General features: G+C 41.4%; 1 protein-coding gene across 1 annotated transcript; it reads right to left on the bottom strand.

The window, feature by feature from the left end:
• Positions 1–1,162: 1,162 nt before the first annotated feature.
• On the bottom strand, positions 1,163–17,676 carry l3mbtl1 (L3MBTL histone methyl-lysine binding protein 1). The gene is made up of 22 exons (XM_063015356.1): positions 17,662–17,676; positions 13,944–14,088; positions 13,630–13,769; positions 13,392–13,548; positions 13,122–13,266; positions 12,718–12,850; positions 11,532–11,574; positions 10,271–10,362; positions 9,495–9,599; positions 9,282–9,417; positions 9,098–9,189; positions 7,930–8,081; positions 7,331–7,407; positions 7,058–7,143; positions 6,829–6,939; positions 6,511–6,655; positions 6,267–6,369; positions 5,052–5,246; positions 4,929–4,978; positions 4,416–4,573; positions 3,942–4,004; positions 1,163–3,398 (listed from the first exon to the last, which is right to left on the bottom strand). Exons 2-22 carry the CDS (start codon positions 14,077–14,079, stop codon positions 3,267–3,269), a joined length of 2,451 nt encoding a protein of 816 aa, XP_062871426.1. The 5' UTR covers positions 14,080–14,088; positions 17,662–17,676; the 3' UTR covers positions 1,163–3,266.
• Between the last annotated feature and the right edge of the window lie 319 nt (positions 17,677–17,995).

Genomic DNA, 17,995 nt, shown 5'->3' with positions numbered 1-17,995 from the left:
CACTTTGTGCACGTTCAGCATCTTTTTATTGATATTCTGTGATAACCTCCTGCTGGCTACCCGTATATGAGAAGTGGTTTCGGTGACGTGCCCTCATGTGCCCTCATGCGCCCTCGCAGGCCTGGGGAAGGAGGGCGGGGTCGAGAGTTTCTTAGTTTGTTGACAGAGTTGCACCCTGGCTCGCCTCTGGACTCGGTAGAAGCAGTCGCACCGATAACACTGACGTGGACTCTAAACCGAGCGTGTTTATGTCCTTTATGGAACAGGTCCACAATTTGGTCCTCATCATACTGGCTACGATCCTCACGCTCACCCATTTTTCTGCTTCTAACATCAACTCTGAGGATCAAATGTTCACCTGCTGCATAATATATCCCACCTACTAACAGGTGCCGTGATGAAGAGATAATCAGTGTTATTCACTTCACCGTTCAGTGGTCATAATGTTATGCCTAGTCGGTGTATGTGATTTCTTTTAATTATTATATAAAAAATACAAAATAGGATCCTGAATGTACTATGGCTTAGCAAAGCATCATCATGGTGCTTGGCTGGCATAGTGGTAAAGTTCATTACGTCTGGAATCCAGGGTTCAAATCCTCAGCGGTGCTATCGGCCGGTCGGGCTTTGCCTAAACAGCCTAGCTACTAGAAGACCCATACACAAGTCCCAAGCCCGGATAGAAATAGGAAATCAGGAAGGGCGTCCGGCTTAAAAACGGACCAGAGTAATCCGCTGTGGCGACGGCTAAATACGTGGTGAGTTTGTGTAAGACCGGGAGTGCTGGAGAGCTTACCTGTGTGTGTGGCGTGTGGAACTCTTCTCTGTGGACCGAGTGTTTTCACCGTGTAGCCGATGTGCATTGTTAGGAAATAAGTTCCTGCTTGTGGTGCTGGGAGCGAATGTCAAGGGTTCAAGTGAATGATCAACTTAAGAGCACGACGAAGGAGCTGTGTGTGTGTGTGTGTGTGTGTGTAATCTCTTAAACAGCAGTGTGTGTAATCTCTTAAACAGCAGTGTGTGTGTGTGTGTGTGTGTGAGAGATAATGAACGCCAGAGTAACCCACTCGGCCCCTTATCAAGTTTGTCCCGACTTCCTTCTGCTGTGCGTTATGAGACGATCAGAAACGTTACAGCCGAGCACGACGAGCTGATTATCAGGTTTCAAGTTTTATTATTTTATTTATTTATTTATTTTGTACATGATCATCAGGACGTTTTCGTTTTCCCGCCGGACAGAGAAACGCTCACAGATCGACATGACGCGTCAGACGCGCTTTCACATCACGACAGATAAACAGTCCGGGCGACATTCAGTATCAGACAGAAAAGGAAAGGGATTCTGGGAAGCGTCTGAAGGCGGCGGACTCGCTTGGCTCAGGATGTGCGTTTGCACCACTCAGTGGCAGATCATATAAAGTGCATAATTAACACGCTGCATGGACAAAAGTATCCGGACGCCCCGTCTGATTACTGAATTTATGTGAGTCATTATATGAAAGGACCTTCCCTAAAGCTTTGTTTTAATAGCATATCTAGCAACCCGTGGTCAGGCGTCCAAATACTTTTGGTCACTGGTAGCTCAGAGGTCAAGGTACTGTGAGCTTGTTGGGTGTACCATTTAAAAACCACGAGCACCAGTATGAAGGTCCTTCCCCCACTCCTTCTTGAATCTATAACAGTCCCCGCTCTTCTGGGAAGGTTTATTATATTCTATATAATATTCCTGCGCAGAATGAACCAGAACAACTAAACCAGCATCAGCGCCCAGCCACAGAAACGCTGTCATCTTTTGACCGAAAGGGCACAAATTCCCACACGCAGACACACTTCAAAGTCCTCTTAGGTGAGAAGCTTCTCAGAAACGGGGCGTCCCAGTGGCGTGCCCGTGGTCGGGCGTCCGTATCAAGACGTGGTAGCACCGGAGTCACTCATTTTAATGAGCGCTCGTCTCACTGTCATGTAAAACATCTTCACAGATACAAAAGTGCTAAAACTACAACACTACATACTAACTACAGGGTTACAGACTCTCCGTCACACGGCTGACTCTGTGTTCCTTGTGTTCCTTTATGTTCCTCTGAGTTCCTCGGTGTTCCTCCGTGTTCCTTCATGTTCCTCCGTGTTCCTTCCTTCATGTTCTTCCGTGTTCCTCTGTGTTCCTTCATGTTCCTCTGAGTTCCTTCATGTTCCTCTGAGTTCCTCTGAGTTCCTTCATGTTCCTCTGAGTTCCTCTGAGTTCCTTTGTGTTCCTTTATGGTCCTCTGTTTTCCTTCTTGTTCCTCTGAGTTCCTCTTGTTCCTCTGTGTTCCTTCATGTTCCTCTGTGTTTCTCTGTGTTCGTTCTTGTTCCCCCTGTTCCTCTGTGTTCCTTCTTGTTCCCCCTGTTCCTCTGTGTTCCTTCTTGTTCCTCTGTGTTCCTTCTTGTTCCCCCTGTTCCTCTGTGTTCCTTCTTGTTCCTCTGAGTTCCTTTGTGTTCCCCCTGTTCCTCTGTGTTCCTTCTTGTTCCTCTGTGCTCCTCTGTGTTCCTCTGTGTTCCTTCTTGTTCCTCTGTGTTCCTCTGTGCTCCTCTGTGTTCCTTCTTGTTCCTCTGTGTTCCTTCTTGTTCCTCTGTGTTCCTCTGTGTTCCTCTGTGTTCCTTCTTGTTCCTCTGTGTTCCTCTGTGTTCCTCTGTGTTCCTCTGAGTTCCTCTGTGATCCTCTGAGTTCCTTCGTGTTCCTCTGAGTTCCTCGGTGTTCCTCGGTGTTCCTCCGTGTTCCTTTTCTGTTCTGGGTGGCTCTGCTGGTCGTGTTGGATGAACACTGGTCCTGCACCACCAGTACAGCTGGTGAAGTGAAACTGGGAACGTAAGTTGGATGTACACGACCAGTTAAAAGACTGGACACATAAATAAGAGCTAGTTCAATTTCGGGACCTTGCTCAGGGGCCCAAGAGTGAATTTGGTGGTGGTGGGAGGGCTGGAACCAACAACCTTCTGATCACCAGTCCAGTGTTTTAACCACTGAGCTACTGACCATGAAGGTTTCGTTTTGTTCGACACTGTTGCTGGGATCCAGGGTTCGAATAATCAGCGGTGCTATCAGCCGGTCGGGCGTCTGTCTGAGGGCGAGGCAACTGATTGGCTGATAGCACCGCTGAGATTCGAACCCTGGATCCCCAGATGTCAGCAGTAGTGAACAGTAGTGAACGATTTCTCTCTCTCTGTGGTGAGGACAGCAGTCAACACCGAACACAGGATGGGGAGATGGGTACGTCTCACACGGGTCCTCACAGTCCCTCGTCGGTGCTCTTGAACATGAGGATGGAGTTGTAGATCTTGAGCGCCGGTCCCAGCTTTATACTCATGATCTTCACCATGTCGCTCTGAGTGAGGAGGAGGAAAGCTTCTCCGTCGATCATCTGCAGAGGAACGTTATATTTATATATTTATATTTTTATTTTTTATATACTTATTTTTATATATTTTTGTATTTTATATATTTTTATATTTATATATTTCATATATTTTTATGTATTTATATTTTATATTTTATAATTTTTATATTTGATATATTTTTATGTTTATATTTTATATATTATATTATATATATTTTTATATTTTTATATTTTACATATTTATATTCTTATATATTGATATTTTTTATAATTTTATATTTTAGATATATTTATATTTTTATATTTTTATATTGTTATATAATTATATTTATATATTTATATTTTTATATTTTATATATTTTCATACATTTATATTTGTATATATTTATATTTTTAAATATTTATATTTTTACATATTTATATTTATACATTTATATTTTTACATATATATATATATATATATATATTTATATTTTTATATATTTATATTTATATTGATATACAGTATATATATTTATATATTTATTTATTCTTGGAGGAAACAGTTTTAATATCACATGAACTCACTTCGTCTTTAAAAAGCTGCGCTTGCTCTTCACAGCCTGTGAGATTCTGCACGAAACCAAAGACCTGCACAAAAAATAAATAAATAAAACACAGGTGAGGACGAGTCCGGCTCTCCTGAAACGCTGCTTCATATTTTATTGCACTTTTTATTTAAAATAAGCTGATTGTGGAATTGGCATGTTCTCCCTGTGACCATGTGGGTTTCCTCCGGGTGCTCCGGTTTCCTCCCACAGCAAAAAGACATGTGAATGTGTTTGTGTGTCTGTCCTGCGATGGACTGGCGCCTTGTCCAGGGTGTTTCTGTGTGCCTTGTGCCCATTGAGAGCTGGGTAAACTCCAGCACCCCCCCTGACCCTGGGCGAGTAAGTGAGTTAGTAAGTGAATGAGTGATTGAGTGAGTGAGTGAATAAGTTAGTGAGTGAGTGAGTTAGTTTTACATTAAACCAAGATGAAATGACCTGTGTGGTGATCTACCTCGTCGATGCTCCACGTAGCTACTTGACCGGCGTGGATCCCGGCGATGCCGGGCAGGAGTTTGCAGTGCTGCTCCCAGCAGAGCGACAGGGTTCGATCTGAACTGGCCGTCAGCGCCGACATGAACAGTGACGGATACACGCTGTCTGTAGACAGGCCTGAAACACAGGGAAAATATTATTATTATTGTTATATTAAATATATATTACATATATAGTATATATATATATATACAGTATACATACAGTATATACGTATATACAAAAAATATATATATATATTAAAGTCTTGTGAGAAGCTTCTCAGAAGAGCGGCTGCTGTTATAGCTAAAAAGATACAGTATGTCCGGTAAGCTCACGGTCAGCGTCCAAATACTTTTGACCATATAGTGTGTATTTAAAAGCTCACATGAAGAACTAAATTATAATTGTGATTTGAAAATCTGAATCCTTTTATACAGGCTACTCATAACCATGCTGACACTCCTGATCAGTTAAAAATGACCAGACTCACTTTGGTATGTTCTCTGTTGGGTTTTTCTGTATTTTGGAGGACGACCGATCCTAAACAAAGGAAACAGAGGATTAATATTAAAGTCAGGATTTGTGATCACCGTGTTACTGATGATTTTATTACCTGCCGTGGTAACGTGATTTTTTAGCCCTCGGTCCGAACACGAAGTGGTTCCGTTTGGGTCCCTCAGTGTCCGACAGGTCCACCTTGACCCGACCCTGATTCCTCTCGGCCAGCGGGCAGCCAGATATACAGTGATGGGCTGTGAAGCGTCCGGTCACATGACCCGAGCCATCACATCCAGGAGTGGGACACTTCCTGTTTTACACACACAGAGTAAATCACACTTACATAAACACACACTTACACACACTTATACTACATGACCAAAAGTATTCGGACACCTGACCGTGAGCTTGTCGGGCTTCCCATATACAGTGACCTCTGTGTGAGCTTCTCACAAGACTTTAAATGTTGTATGTCTGTGTATGGGAATTTGTGCCCATCCAGTCAAAAGCAGTCGCATTATGCTCTACTCAAACCTCCACTTTTTGAGCCAGTGCCCCGAACAGCCAGCAAAGGTCACTATAGGAGAAAACCTGCTGACCTACAAATATCATCCCTGAGATTTGATCCTCACACTCTCTCGGTGTTATTATTATTATTATTCTTACTACTATTATTATTGTTATTTTTATTTTTTAACTATTATTATAATAATTATTATTTATTGTTATTATTTTTTAACAGTATTATAAATTGTTTTATTTATTGTTATTATTATTATTTGTATTTGTTTAATTATTGTTATTATTATTTTTAACAGTATTATTAATTAATAAATTTATTATAATAATTATTGTTATTTTTATTTTTTAATTATTACTATAATTATTATTATTTGTTATTATTATTTTTTATTTTTCAACAGTATTATACAGTTTTTTATTTATTGTTATATTATTATTCTTGTTTTTCTTCTTATTATTATTGTTATTTTTATTTTTTTATTTTAATAATTATAATTATTATTATTATTTATTGTTATTCGTCTTTTAATTATTATCGTTATGTTTTTAAATTATAATTATTATTATTAGTAGTAGTATTTATTGCTATATTATTATTATTTTTAACATTATTATTATTAATAATTATGATTACAACATTTTTATTAGTAGTGATTTTTATTATTATTTTTATAACATAATTATTATTGTTATTATATAATAATTTATTGGTGTTATTAATAACAATATTATTAATAATATTAATTAATATCATTATTATTATTATTATTATTGTTGTTATTATTTATATTCATATTATTATTATTACCTGTTGTGGAAGCTGTACTTGGAGGTGCTGCGGGGGTTCGGGCTGCTTTTACAAGGTGCCGGGGTGAAACTTGGCTGAGCTGCGATCATGTTCTCCCCAGGACCTGAAGGAGAACGTCAGGAGGAGAACGTCAGGAAGAGAATGTCAAGAGGAGAAGGTCAGGGGGAGAACGTCAGAATCATACCTAAAATGAACTCCTGCTGACACTGATGTGTACAGAATAATGACGGCGTGTGATTCTCACCGAACTGTAGAACGTCGCTGAGGGAGGAGGAGGGTGGGGGGGTTAAAGGGTGACCCGTGCCCTCGCACCACCCGGCCGGGTAAATGTCAGGATGATCCGCGTCCACCCACTCGTCGTACATGTGACTCCAGCCGTTGAAATGGATCTGAGGGTTATAACAGGTTATAACCACAGTGTTTATGTACAGTCAAAAAATAAAACAGGAATTTAAGTTCTTTTATTATAATCAGTTCATAAGAACCATTAAAGCTTCCAAAATTCAGGATCAGAATCATGAATCCGACTCTGAAGCGGTTTAGATCATCCAGACTCGCTGACCTTGATCCTGTGAACGTCCACTTCCTGCACAGTGGCCACACGGACGAGCGCCGGACTCCTCTTATCCACCGCCTCCAGCTTCATGTTCTCCTGGAAGCCGTGAGGAGGACGCTACACCAAAATAAATACATAAATGAATAAATAAATAAAACATGCCCATCCTTTATATCTTTATGATATTTTGTAGTTTGGGATGTGAGCAGTTTGGGGTGGTGGATGGTACCCGTACCGTTTTGAAGGCCTCTGCAGGCACCGCCGTCGATCCGGTCTCATCCAGGTAGCGCTCCCAGGAAAACCGGCCCAGATCGGGATAGTCTGTGACGGTTACATGACACATTCATTTTCTTACATCTAAATAACACTTAAATCTAACTTACACTACAAGGCCAGAAGTATGTGGACACCCACGTAGTTTGTTTAGTTCACACCCGGTGTTAAAATGGATTATTTATGTTCTGCAGATGATTAACTCTCATGTGTGGAATAACGTGAGGACGGTCACCTTGTGGAGGGGTGAGTGGGAGGCTTTTCTCTTTGCACCAACCAATGGGGTGAATGTACGGACTTCTAGCATCACACCTTTAAAAGTACACAACAAATATAAAAAAATTTTTTATCGTAATAATAAATACATTCATAATCATATATTAAAGATTTAATGACCTACGTAGCTCAGTAATAAATAAAACTGGACTCATGAGCAGTGCAAAATTGTGCTTTGTTCTAGTTTAGTCTGTATAAACTCTGTATAAATAATAATAATAAATAAATAAATAAATAAATCCTTAGTCTACCGGCGCTCGAGGGTTTGAATATCAGCTTTGCGATCAATGGCGCCTGCACTGAGACAGGGAATAACGGAGATCAGTGCGTGACTCTCCGTACGCTATACGGATCTTTATATGACCAGTGCAGGTGAAAAGAAGCGGTCAGCTACTGCACACGTGTTTGGTACGACCCTCTTCCGTCAGGGTGTGCACCAGTGGAGGAAATTCCACATGGGAATTGGATATGACTAGACTGAGAGAACAAGGGAAACACCAGACATGTAGACAGACATGCATTTTGTTACACGCGTACAGCGGCGGATCCGAAACGCACCAGTAATCGTACGTGTCGTCCCAGTTGTCGAAGTGCACCAGGAAGCGCCTGCCCACCACGTCCGTCACCGTGGCCACGCAGATGAGAGACGGGTTCATGCGGTCCACCGCCTCCAGCTTCAGGCCCACCTCGAAGCCGTGCTCCTCGTCCGACTGAGAAAAGAAACCCAGTTAATAAACGTCGAGGAGCGTTTTGTGCTTTGTTCAGCACTCGACTTGAGCGGTGCGGTAAAACATCATCAGCATGTGAATCTGAGCTGAATCTGCATCAGTGTGGAATAAGCGTCAGATCCAGGGTTACAGCTCCACATGTATCTGTGTTTATCTGGATTCTCCTCCCTGTTTCACTTTTAAACTTGTGTTACAGCTCGAGCTTCTGAGAAATGGTGAGAATCAGAATCAGCTTCTCCCAGAGTCTAAAACGCTTCTGGTTGAAAATAAAGCTTAACGTGGTTTAATGTAGTAAAAGAAGGAGACAGGAGCACTAAACTTCTCTTCATTATTACTGCTCATAAGTTCCTCCACTAATCACATTCCTCACTCGCTGTTTTACTACAATAAGTCACGTTAGGTTTTGTGCACCGCCGTCACACTTCATAGGAAATAACGGCACAACAGCTTCTCATGTGAATGTGCCGGTGCTGAAGGGAATACGGTATTCCAACATCGAGCATCTCCACCATTAAGAAGCATCAGGAAACAATAAATAAGTAAAACTAAAGTGCAGCTTTTATTGTATTTTTTATTGATTTTTAACTGTTTTTAACTGTATTTCAGTGTGTTTATATTATATTTGTGTTATTTTCAGTGTTTAAGTGTCAAAAACAACCTCATTATTGTATATGAGACTAAAATATCTGCAGCTCCACGGGACCATGGATGCATTAACAGGTTCCCCAAACATCCTTATGGGAAAAAATACCTTAAAACTCAACGTCTTTAAAACTTGACGCCACTCCCGGAACCGACTGAGTTCCAAGGTAGCAATGTACTAAAATAATGACCCAGAAACACTAAACTTCTTTTAATTAACCTGATCATAAGTGTTCATTACTGCTGAAAAGACGAACCTGAGCACTTCTGATCACTAATAATTGAGAGAAGTTTGGTGTTCCTGTGTCGTTATTTAGTACGTAAAGCTTTATTCATGTTAAGCCTGAGTCGCTTACTGGGTCTGGGTTGGAGAACAGGTCACTTGGTGCTGCTTGTGCTTTGGTGAGCTTTAAGTAGCCGGACCAGGAGAACTCCTCCTCCTTACACCCTGTAACACCAACCCGGACAACAAGGGTCGCCTTTAGTGAACATCTAGACCATTTCGGATACCAAAATCGTGTATTATTGGGTGTGGTCGACCTTTCGGAGTGTGTAGTTTGTGCCCAGTGCGCTCGCACCACCCGGCCGGATGAATATCGGGGCTGCTGGCGTTGACCCAGAAATCGTGACACTCCGAGTAGCTGTCGAAATGGAGACGCAGCCTGAACCCACAGACCTGAGGAGAGAACGGACGATGAAAATTACCGGACACTCTGGAAGATCAGAATTACACACACACACACGGCGCCGTACCTCAGCCACGGTCAGGACGAAGTACATGGAGGGGTGCTGTGGGTCGATGCCCTCTAGCTTCATGCCCTGGCTGAAGTGGTTCGGGTGTTCAGGAACTCTCTGTGACTTTAAACACAGAACAGTCGGTGTTTTATTCGGCTGTACAAACTGGTCATGACTCGTGACTGCTGCAGTTACGACCTCTGCTGGCTGATCGGTGGTACTGCACAGAGACGTGGGATATCGGAGATCATGCAGACTCTCCGTGCGCGATACGGATCTCCATATAAACTCACACATGTCGGAGGGGGCGTGTGTTAGTCACGACCCTCCTCGGTCAGGAGTAGAGGTGAAATACCATCCGGGAATTGGATATGACCAGATTAGGAGGAAAATTTGAGAAGAACATTAAAAATATGAATAAATAAATAAAACATACATTCTAGTCTAGTCTAGGTTGGGAGTCCTAAAGAGCCTACGATCATTTAGTGTTTAACTCATTTTTCCTCCCAATTTAGTCATATCCAATTCCCCTCCACCATAATTAACACACCGCTTCTTTTCACCTGCACCAGACTGGTTCATACGGAGATCCGTATCGCGCACGGAGAGTCACAAACTGATCTCTATTATCCCCCGTCTCTGTGCAGCGCCATCGATCAGCCAGCAGAGGTCGTAACTGCAGCAGTTATGAGGAACCCCCTCCGGAAATCCCACCCTTAGACCAGCCAGTCGTTGTCTGTATAGGCGCCCGGCTGGCTGTGAGCACACCTGAGATTCAAACTTGCAATCAGTACCTGCTGAAAGAGTTTAGCTGGAGCCGAGATGGCCTTCTGCTCCTCCAGGTACTGCGACCATGACCACGACTCGGTTTTAACCTCGGTCGTACCTGCACAGATCGACACGCAGCTCAGAAAATCTTCAACAGCTGGATTAAACACCAATACGAGTACGGGGTTAAACACCGATACGAGTACAGGGTTAAACAGCGATACGAGTACAGGGTTAAACAGCGATACGAGTACAGGGTTAAACAGCGATACGAGTACGGGGTTAAACACCGATACGAGTACAGGGTTAAACAGCGATACGAGTACAGGGTTAAACAGCGATACGAGTACGGGGTTAAACAGCGATACGAGTACGGGGTTAAACACCGATACGAGTACAGGGTTAAACAGCGATACGAGTACAGGGTTAAACAGCGATACGAGTACAGGGTTAAACAGCGATACGAGTACAGGGTTAAACAGCGATACGAGTACGGGGTTAAACACCGATACGAGTACAGGGTTAAACAGCGATACGAGTACGGGGTTAAACACCGATACGAGTACAGGGTTAAACAGCGATACGAGTACAGGGTTAAACAGCGATACGAGTACAGGGTTAAACAGCGATACGAGTACAGGGTTAAACACCGATACGAGTACAGGGTTAAACAGCGATACGAGTACAGGGTTAAACAGCGATACGAGTACAGGGTTAAACAGCGATACGAGTACGGGGTTAAACACCGATACGAGTACAGGGTTAAACAGCGATACGAGTACGGGGTTAAACACCGATACGAGTACAGGGTTAAACAGCGATACGAGTACAGGGTTAAACAGCGATACGAGTACAGGGTTAAACAGCGATACGAGTACGGGGTTAAACACCGATACGAGTACAGGGTTAAACAGCGATACGAGTACAGGGTTAAACAGCGATACGAGTACAGGGTTAAACAGCGATACGAGTACAGGGTTAAACAGCGATACGAGTACAGGGTTAAACAGCGATACGAGTACAGGGTTAAACAGCGATACGAGTACAGGGTTAAACACCGATACGAGTACAGGGTTAAACAGCGATACGAGTACGGGGTTAAACACCGATACGAGTACAGGGTTAAACAGCGATACGAGTACAGGGTTAAACAGCGATACGAGTACAGGGTTAAACACCGATACGAGTACAGGGTTAAACAGCGATACGAGTACAGGGTTAAACAGCGATACGAGTACAGGGTTAAACACCGATACGAGTACAGGGTTAAACAGCGAGCACACAGACCTGTGTTCCTCAGCTCCTCCTCGGTGTTCAGGGGTTTCTCCTCCTTAAACAAAAAAATACATTCTGATTAAATGACTTTCCTTTCACATCTGTACAACACGTGCTTACTTCAGACATCTGTTTTAGATGTAACCATTTTAAATGTGTCTTTCTAAATGACTTTTTTTGTTTCCAAATTGAGGCCAATAAGTCTAAATTCCAGGACACACCCCTAATTACAAATACAAACTGCAGTGAAATTGTGCTAAAAAACGCTAAAAAATAATTTTTAAATAATCAAGAAAATAAATACAAATATGCAGCCCAAAATCCTTAACATTTAATTTCATTGTCCACAGATATCCTTGGCTTTAAACAGTTTCACAGCCCCTGGTGTTTAGTATTTACATTATTTATTGAAATATATATTGTTTATTTATCACAGATTTATTACTATTATTATTATTGTTTTTATTTATTATATTATTATCAATTATAATTATTTATTTATTTACTATTATTTTTATTTTAACTGTTAATAATAATTATTATTATTGTTTTTATCATTATTATTAATTACTTACTGTTATTACTGATTTTAATATTATTATTATTTATCACAGATTTATTATTATTGTTTTTATTTATTATATTATTATTATCAATTAATATTTATTTATTTACTATTATTATTATTTGTATTTATCACAAATTTGTTATTATTATTATTATTGTTTTTATTTATTATTTTATTATTATCAATTAACATTTATTTATTCACTATTATTTTTATTTTAACTGTTAATAATTATTATTTTTAATGTTTTCATTATTATTATTATTTATTAATTATTGTTATTACTGCTATTATTATTATTATTATTTTATTACTATTATTATAATAATTATTATTGTTACTATTGTAATAATAATACAAATAATAAATAATAATTATTTTTATCATTATTATTTTTGTTGTTGTTGTTAGTATACTATATTATTATTATTCTATCATTATATTATTATTATTATTATTATTTGTATTATTATTATTACAGTGTTTTATTGTGCTGCTGTTTCTCTCTACACTAATCATGCTCTACATTCCGCCTCCACACACACACACTCTTCGGTGGTGGACTGGTACAGACTGTGAGTGTATTTACGTCCATAAGCAGTAGTGGAAGAGTAGGTTTATAATCCGTACCGCAGCCTCAGGCTCCGAATCTTCCTCAGAGGGGCTTAAATAATCCTTCCTCCTCCTCTTCTTCATCGGCTTCAGCGTTTCTCTATCAGGAGAGAGCTCCGCCGGGTCCAGAGGCCGATCTGTACCTGGGAAACTAAAACATCCATAAATAACCAAAGACGCTTGTTATATGATTATTACATTATTAACTGTGTATTAATGATGTTAGAGGTTTATGGACGTGTGTGTGAGGAACATGGATAACATGGTCAGAACAATATTAGGAGTTCAATATAAGATCCTTCCTGGGCTGAAACACATGCATTGAGGAGCCCCATCACCCCTCCCTCCGTCATACACAGCCGACCCTGCCTGTTGGACGCCCGGCCAGGTCGTGAGCACCCCCACGGTTAAATGATCTTTACTTGTAGGGTCCTGGATCTCGGCGTAGCTCCTCACTGTAGGAACGTCTGGATGTCTGATCACTGCTCTTGTGCAGGACTGAGGTCTCCTGCAGCTCCGGGTGAACCTTGATGAGCCGAACGTTCTCCGCAGATACGGCGCGGACATCTAGAGAGGAGAAGATAGATTCTGTTTTTGATCTTTTATCCACAGCGACTTACAGTACTGTGACAGTACATCAGTATAAACAAGAAAGGGTTAAGGCCCTTGCTCAAGTGCCCAACAATGACAACCTGGCAGTGGTTGAGCTGGTGGATCTGGTCCGGGTTTGGACATCTGTTTTTGCTCTCTGACGACAGTTTTCGCTGCAGCCCCGTCGGTCAGCGTGTTAGCCGGGCTGACCTTTCCCTGACTGATCACCTCCAGAGTCCCGCTGTCGCTCACGCAAAGCTGCACCACAACCAAAATAAAAGAGTCGTTACTTTTAGGTAAAGAAGAATCCTGGGGTGTTTCGAGGGGGGTCGTTCTCACCTTCAGGTTGCTCCCGGGTAGGATCGCCATGCCTTCTTTCCACTCCAGAACGTGGACGATACTGCAGGTGCCGCCCATCTGGGTCACTTCCTTGGCGGCGGTTTGGGACACGTCCACCTTCGGCAGCGTATGAGCGGAGGCTTTGGGAGGAAAAGAATCAGGTCAGAAGGTGATGGTTTACACGTGCTTTAGTTCCACAGAGTCATTTGAGGTAAGTGTTTAACATCAGACATTTAGAACTAAAAACAAACCTTATTTTTTTATTAAACTATTTAGAATCTATTTTAATCCATCTATATTTAATTCTGAATCACCTGGTAGAAGGATAGCGGTGGCATTTTGGTGTCTCGGCCGCTGGGACAAACCGTCCTTGGTGGTGAATGCGCCGTTGCTTTCAGACGGAGCATCTGCATCTTTTGGCAGGACGTCCACATCCGCTTTGGAAGTCATGACAAGACCCTTAAAGACGCGTTTGTGTGTGTGAGTGTGTGTGTGTGTGTGTGTGTGTGTGTAAGTGTGTAAGTGTGAGTGTGTGTGAGAGAGAGAGAGAGAGAAACAAACCAGCTTAGTGTAGTGCAAACAACTTCACTTTAAAACCATGTATACAGTGTATCACAAAAGTAAGTACACCCCTCACATTTCTGCAGATATTTAAGTATATCTTTTCATGGGACAACACTGACAAAATGACACTTTGACACAATGAAAAGTAGTCTGTGTGCAGCTTATATAACAGTGTAAATTTATTCTTCCCTCAAAATAACTCAATATACAGCCATTAATGTCTAAACCACCGGCAACAAAAGTGAGTACACCCCTAAGAGACTACACCCCTAAATGTCCAAATTGAGCACTGCTTGTCATTTTCCCTCCAAAATGTCATGTGATTTGTTAGTGTTACTAGGTCTCAGGTGTGCATAGGGAGCAGGTGTGTTCAATTTAATAGTACAGCTCTCACACTCTCTCATACTGGTCACTGAAAGTTCCAACATGGCACCTCATGGCAAAGAACTCTCTGAGGATCTTAAAAGACGAATTGTTGCGCTACATGAAGATGGCCAAGGCTACAAGAAGATTGCCAACACCCTGAAACTGAGCTGCAGCACAGTGGCCAAGATCATCCAGCGTTTTAAAAGAGCAGGGTCCACTCAGAACAGACCTCGCGTTGGTCGTCCAAAGAAGCTGAGTGCACGTGCTCAGCGTCACATCCAACTGCTGTCTTTGAAAGATAGGCGCAGGAGTGCTGTCAGCATTGCTGCAGAGATTGAAAAGGTGGGGGGTCAGCCTGTCAGTGCTCAGACCATACGCCGCACACTACATCAAATTGGTCTGCATGGCTGTCACCCCAGAAGGAAGCCTCTTCTGAAGTCTCTAAACAAGAAAGCCCGCAAACAGTTTGCTGAAGACATGTCAACAAAGGACATGGATTACTGGAACCATGTCCTATGGTCTGATGAGACCAAGATTAATTTGTTTGGTTCAGATGGTCTCAAGCATGTGTGGCGGCAATCAGGTGAGGAGTACAAAGATAAGTGTGTCATGCCTACAGTCAAGCATGGTGGTAGGAATGCCATGGTCTGGGGCTGCATGAGTGCAGCAGGTGTTGGGGAGTTACATTTCATTGAGGGACACATGAACTCCAATATGTACTGTGAAATACTGAAGCAGAGCATGATCCCCTCCCTCCGGAAACTGGGTCGCAGGGCAGTGTTCCAGCATGATAATGACCCCAAACACACCTATAAGACGACCACTGCTTTATTGAAGAGGCTGAGGGTAAAGGTGATGGACTGGCCAAGCATGTCTCCAGACCTAAACCCAATAGAACATCTTTGGGGCATCCTCAAGCGGAAGGTGGAGGAGTGCAAAGTCTCGAATATCCGCCAGCTCCGTGATGTCGTCATGGAGGAGTGGAAAAGCATTCCAGTGGCAACCTGTGAAGCTCTGGTAAACTCCATGCCCAGGAGAGTTAAGGCAGTTCTGGGAAATAATGGTGGCCACACAAAATATTGACACTTCAGGAACTTTCACTAAGGGGTGTACTCACTTTTGTTGCCGGTGGTTTAGACATTAATGGCTGTATATTGAGTTATTTTGAGGGAAAAATAAATTTACACTGTTATATAAGCTGCACACAGACTACTTTTCATTGTGTCAAAGTGTCATTTTGTCAGTGTTGTCCCATGAAAAGATATACTTAAATATCTGCAGAAATGTGAGGGGTGTACTCACTTTTGTGATACACTGTACATCCAAACATTTTTGGTCATATACATATATACATACACACAGTGGTTCATAAACTATCTGGACTCCTGTCTGATTGAGCTCTCTGTAGGATTCTCTTCAGGGATGTTTCTGTATTTGGCTGCATCCATCCATCCCTCAATTTATACCCGTTTCCCTGTCATGCCGATGAGGAGCACCTCTGCAGCACGATGCTGCCGCCACCATGTTTCACTGTAGGACGGTATTATCTAGGTGATGTGCAGTGCCTCTTTTCTCATAACGCTTGCTGTTCTGTCCAAAGAATTCCACACACAAGCATTATTAAAAGTGTCATCCTTACATTAATGCCCATGGTTTCAGAATAGGATGACCACCAAGCTTTCTGGCATGTGTCCACATACTTTTGGCCACATGGTCAAGTGTACGGAGCTCCAGCAAGTCATATTTGGGACTTCAGTGCACTTAAATCCTTAATATGTAAGACTTTTGATTTAACAGATCAGGCTTTTATCTCGAGACGTGGAAAGTCAAGGAGCTTACTGAACAAAACCACTGTGTTCCAAACTGCATCCAGAAGCAATGTGAGCAGAAGAACTTTTCATTCAGAGCTTCATAACTGGAAGCTTCATGTGTAGTACCCAGTGGTATAAGAACACTGCCAATGGATAACCATGGTGTGACTGGATGCCCTGAAAGCCTGACTTTACATTCACAGGACTTACAATCCACAAGATTTACAACTGCGGCCCAGTGGTGGCAACTTGGTGGTGCTTAAACCAGCAACCATTTGATCAAAAATCCACTGAGCTCTGACAGTGGTTGCCCATTAGATTGTGTAGTGGGCAACCACTGTCCTAGCTCAGTGGTCAAGGTGCTGGATTTTTGCCCAACATTTGGTGGAGATGGGAGATCTGGTGCTGATCTTAATTGTCTATTGGTTACTGCACTGTGCCATTCTGTAAAACGATCCCTCTTCCAACTTTGTGCAAGTAGCATTGCCTTCAAACACTCATCACCACTGCAATGTACTGGAATGCCAGTTAAAGCATTATTGGGTAACATAATGCCACCTCACTAATGCTCCAGTAAACAGGAATCCTGCAGTAATGTTCCAAAGTCTAGTGGAACGCCATTAAAGGGTTATTAAGTCAAATCTGATGCACTGAGCTGATGCCACATGACCGCCTGTTTGTATAGTCACATAAATAAGCAGGTGTCCCTAAAAGTGACCAGTAAATGCTTATGATATAATCTATACTATAATATATATAAGCTATAAAAGATAAATATGCACCCTATAGAAACAGCCAGTACAGTACATTTTTATGATCATTCTGTATGTCTTGATTTTGAAATGTAGCCTGTAAACACATCAGGCTTTTAAAAAATAAAGGTTATTAATAAAATTCAAGTAAAAATGGATGAAGGTGCAAAATTTCTACACCAGCAATATAACCGATATCCAGTAAATCCACACAACATGGGTCAAAATAAGCCACATTAAATTACCCTTAAAAATTAACGTCTAAACAATCAGAAGGATGTTTTAAATTCACTAAACCTATGAATAAGAATCGCCTTATTTAAAATTTCATTACATTTAATCACTGATGGCTAATTATTTAGAAAATATCAATTACAAGAAATAGAAAAAAAGAGATCCGAGCAAAATATTTGCTTTGGGTTTGTTTCTAATTATAAACCAGCATTAACATGTTAGTTTAAACTATATTTCTGCACCTGAAGCAAACAAATCGATTTAAAAAGCGGCGCCGATAATAAAATAAATCGTTTTATTCTTACCAGCGCTCCGTCCTGCTGCGGAGAAAGCTTGACTGCGCATGCGCGGCGCTTGTACACCGCTTATACACGGAGGACACACACAAAACCTTAAAACACATAAAAATGCTCAATATACACTACGTGTTCTGTCAGATTATAATGAATTATTAAGGTTTAATTCGGATAAATTTAAATAATTATATTTTGCTGACTAGTAGCTACTGTACCTACTGTACCAATGTATAGCGCTAATGGAGCTGTAGCTAGCACCAGGGTTGGAAGAAAAATCACACACTAGCACATTTTCTCATCATCAATAACTGATTCTAACCACCATGATCACTATAAAACACTG

Source organism: Trichomycterus rosablanca, chromosome 19 (assembly GCF_030014385.1).
Source record: "Trichomycterus rosablanca isolate fTriRos1 chromosome 19, fTriRos1.hap1, whole genome shotgun sequence".
NCBI lineage: Eukaryota > Metazoa > Chordata > Actinopteri > Siluriformes > Trichomycteridae > Trichomycterus > Trichomycterus rosablanca.
Note: the sequence above shows the minus strand (reverse complement) of the source record. Positions and strands in the feature narration are given on the sequence as shown.

What these genes read in the sequence shown, in the direction of transcription:
- l3mbtl1 (XM_063015356.1), bottom strand. Translation starts at nt 14,079, where the DNA reads ATGACTTCCAAAGCGGATGTGGACGTCCTGCCAAAAGATGCAGATGCT. An exon ending in TACCCGGGAGCAACCTGAAG is followed by an intron (nt 13,549 to 13,629) that starts GTGAGAACGACC and finishes GTTGTGGTGCAG; the next exon opens with CTTTGCGTGAGCGACAGCGG. An exon ending in ATTCGGAGCCTGAGGCTGCG is followed by an intron (nt 11,575 to 12,717) that starts GTACGGATTATA and finishes TTTTTGTTTAAG; the next exon opens with GAGGAGAAACCCCTGAACAC.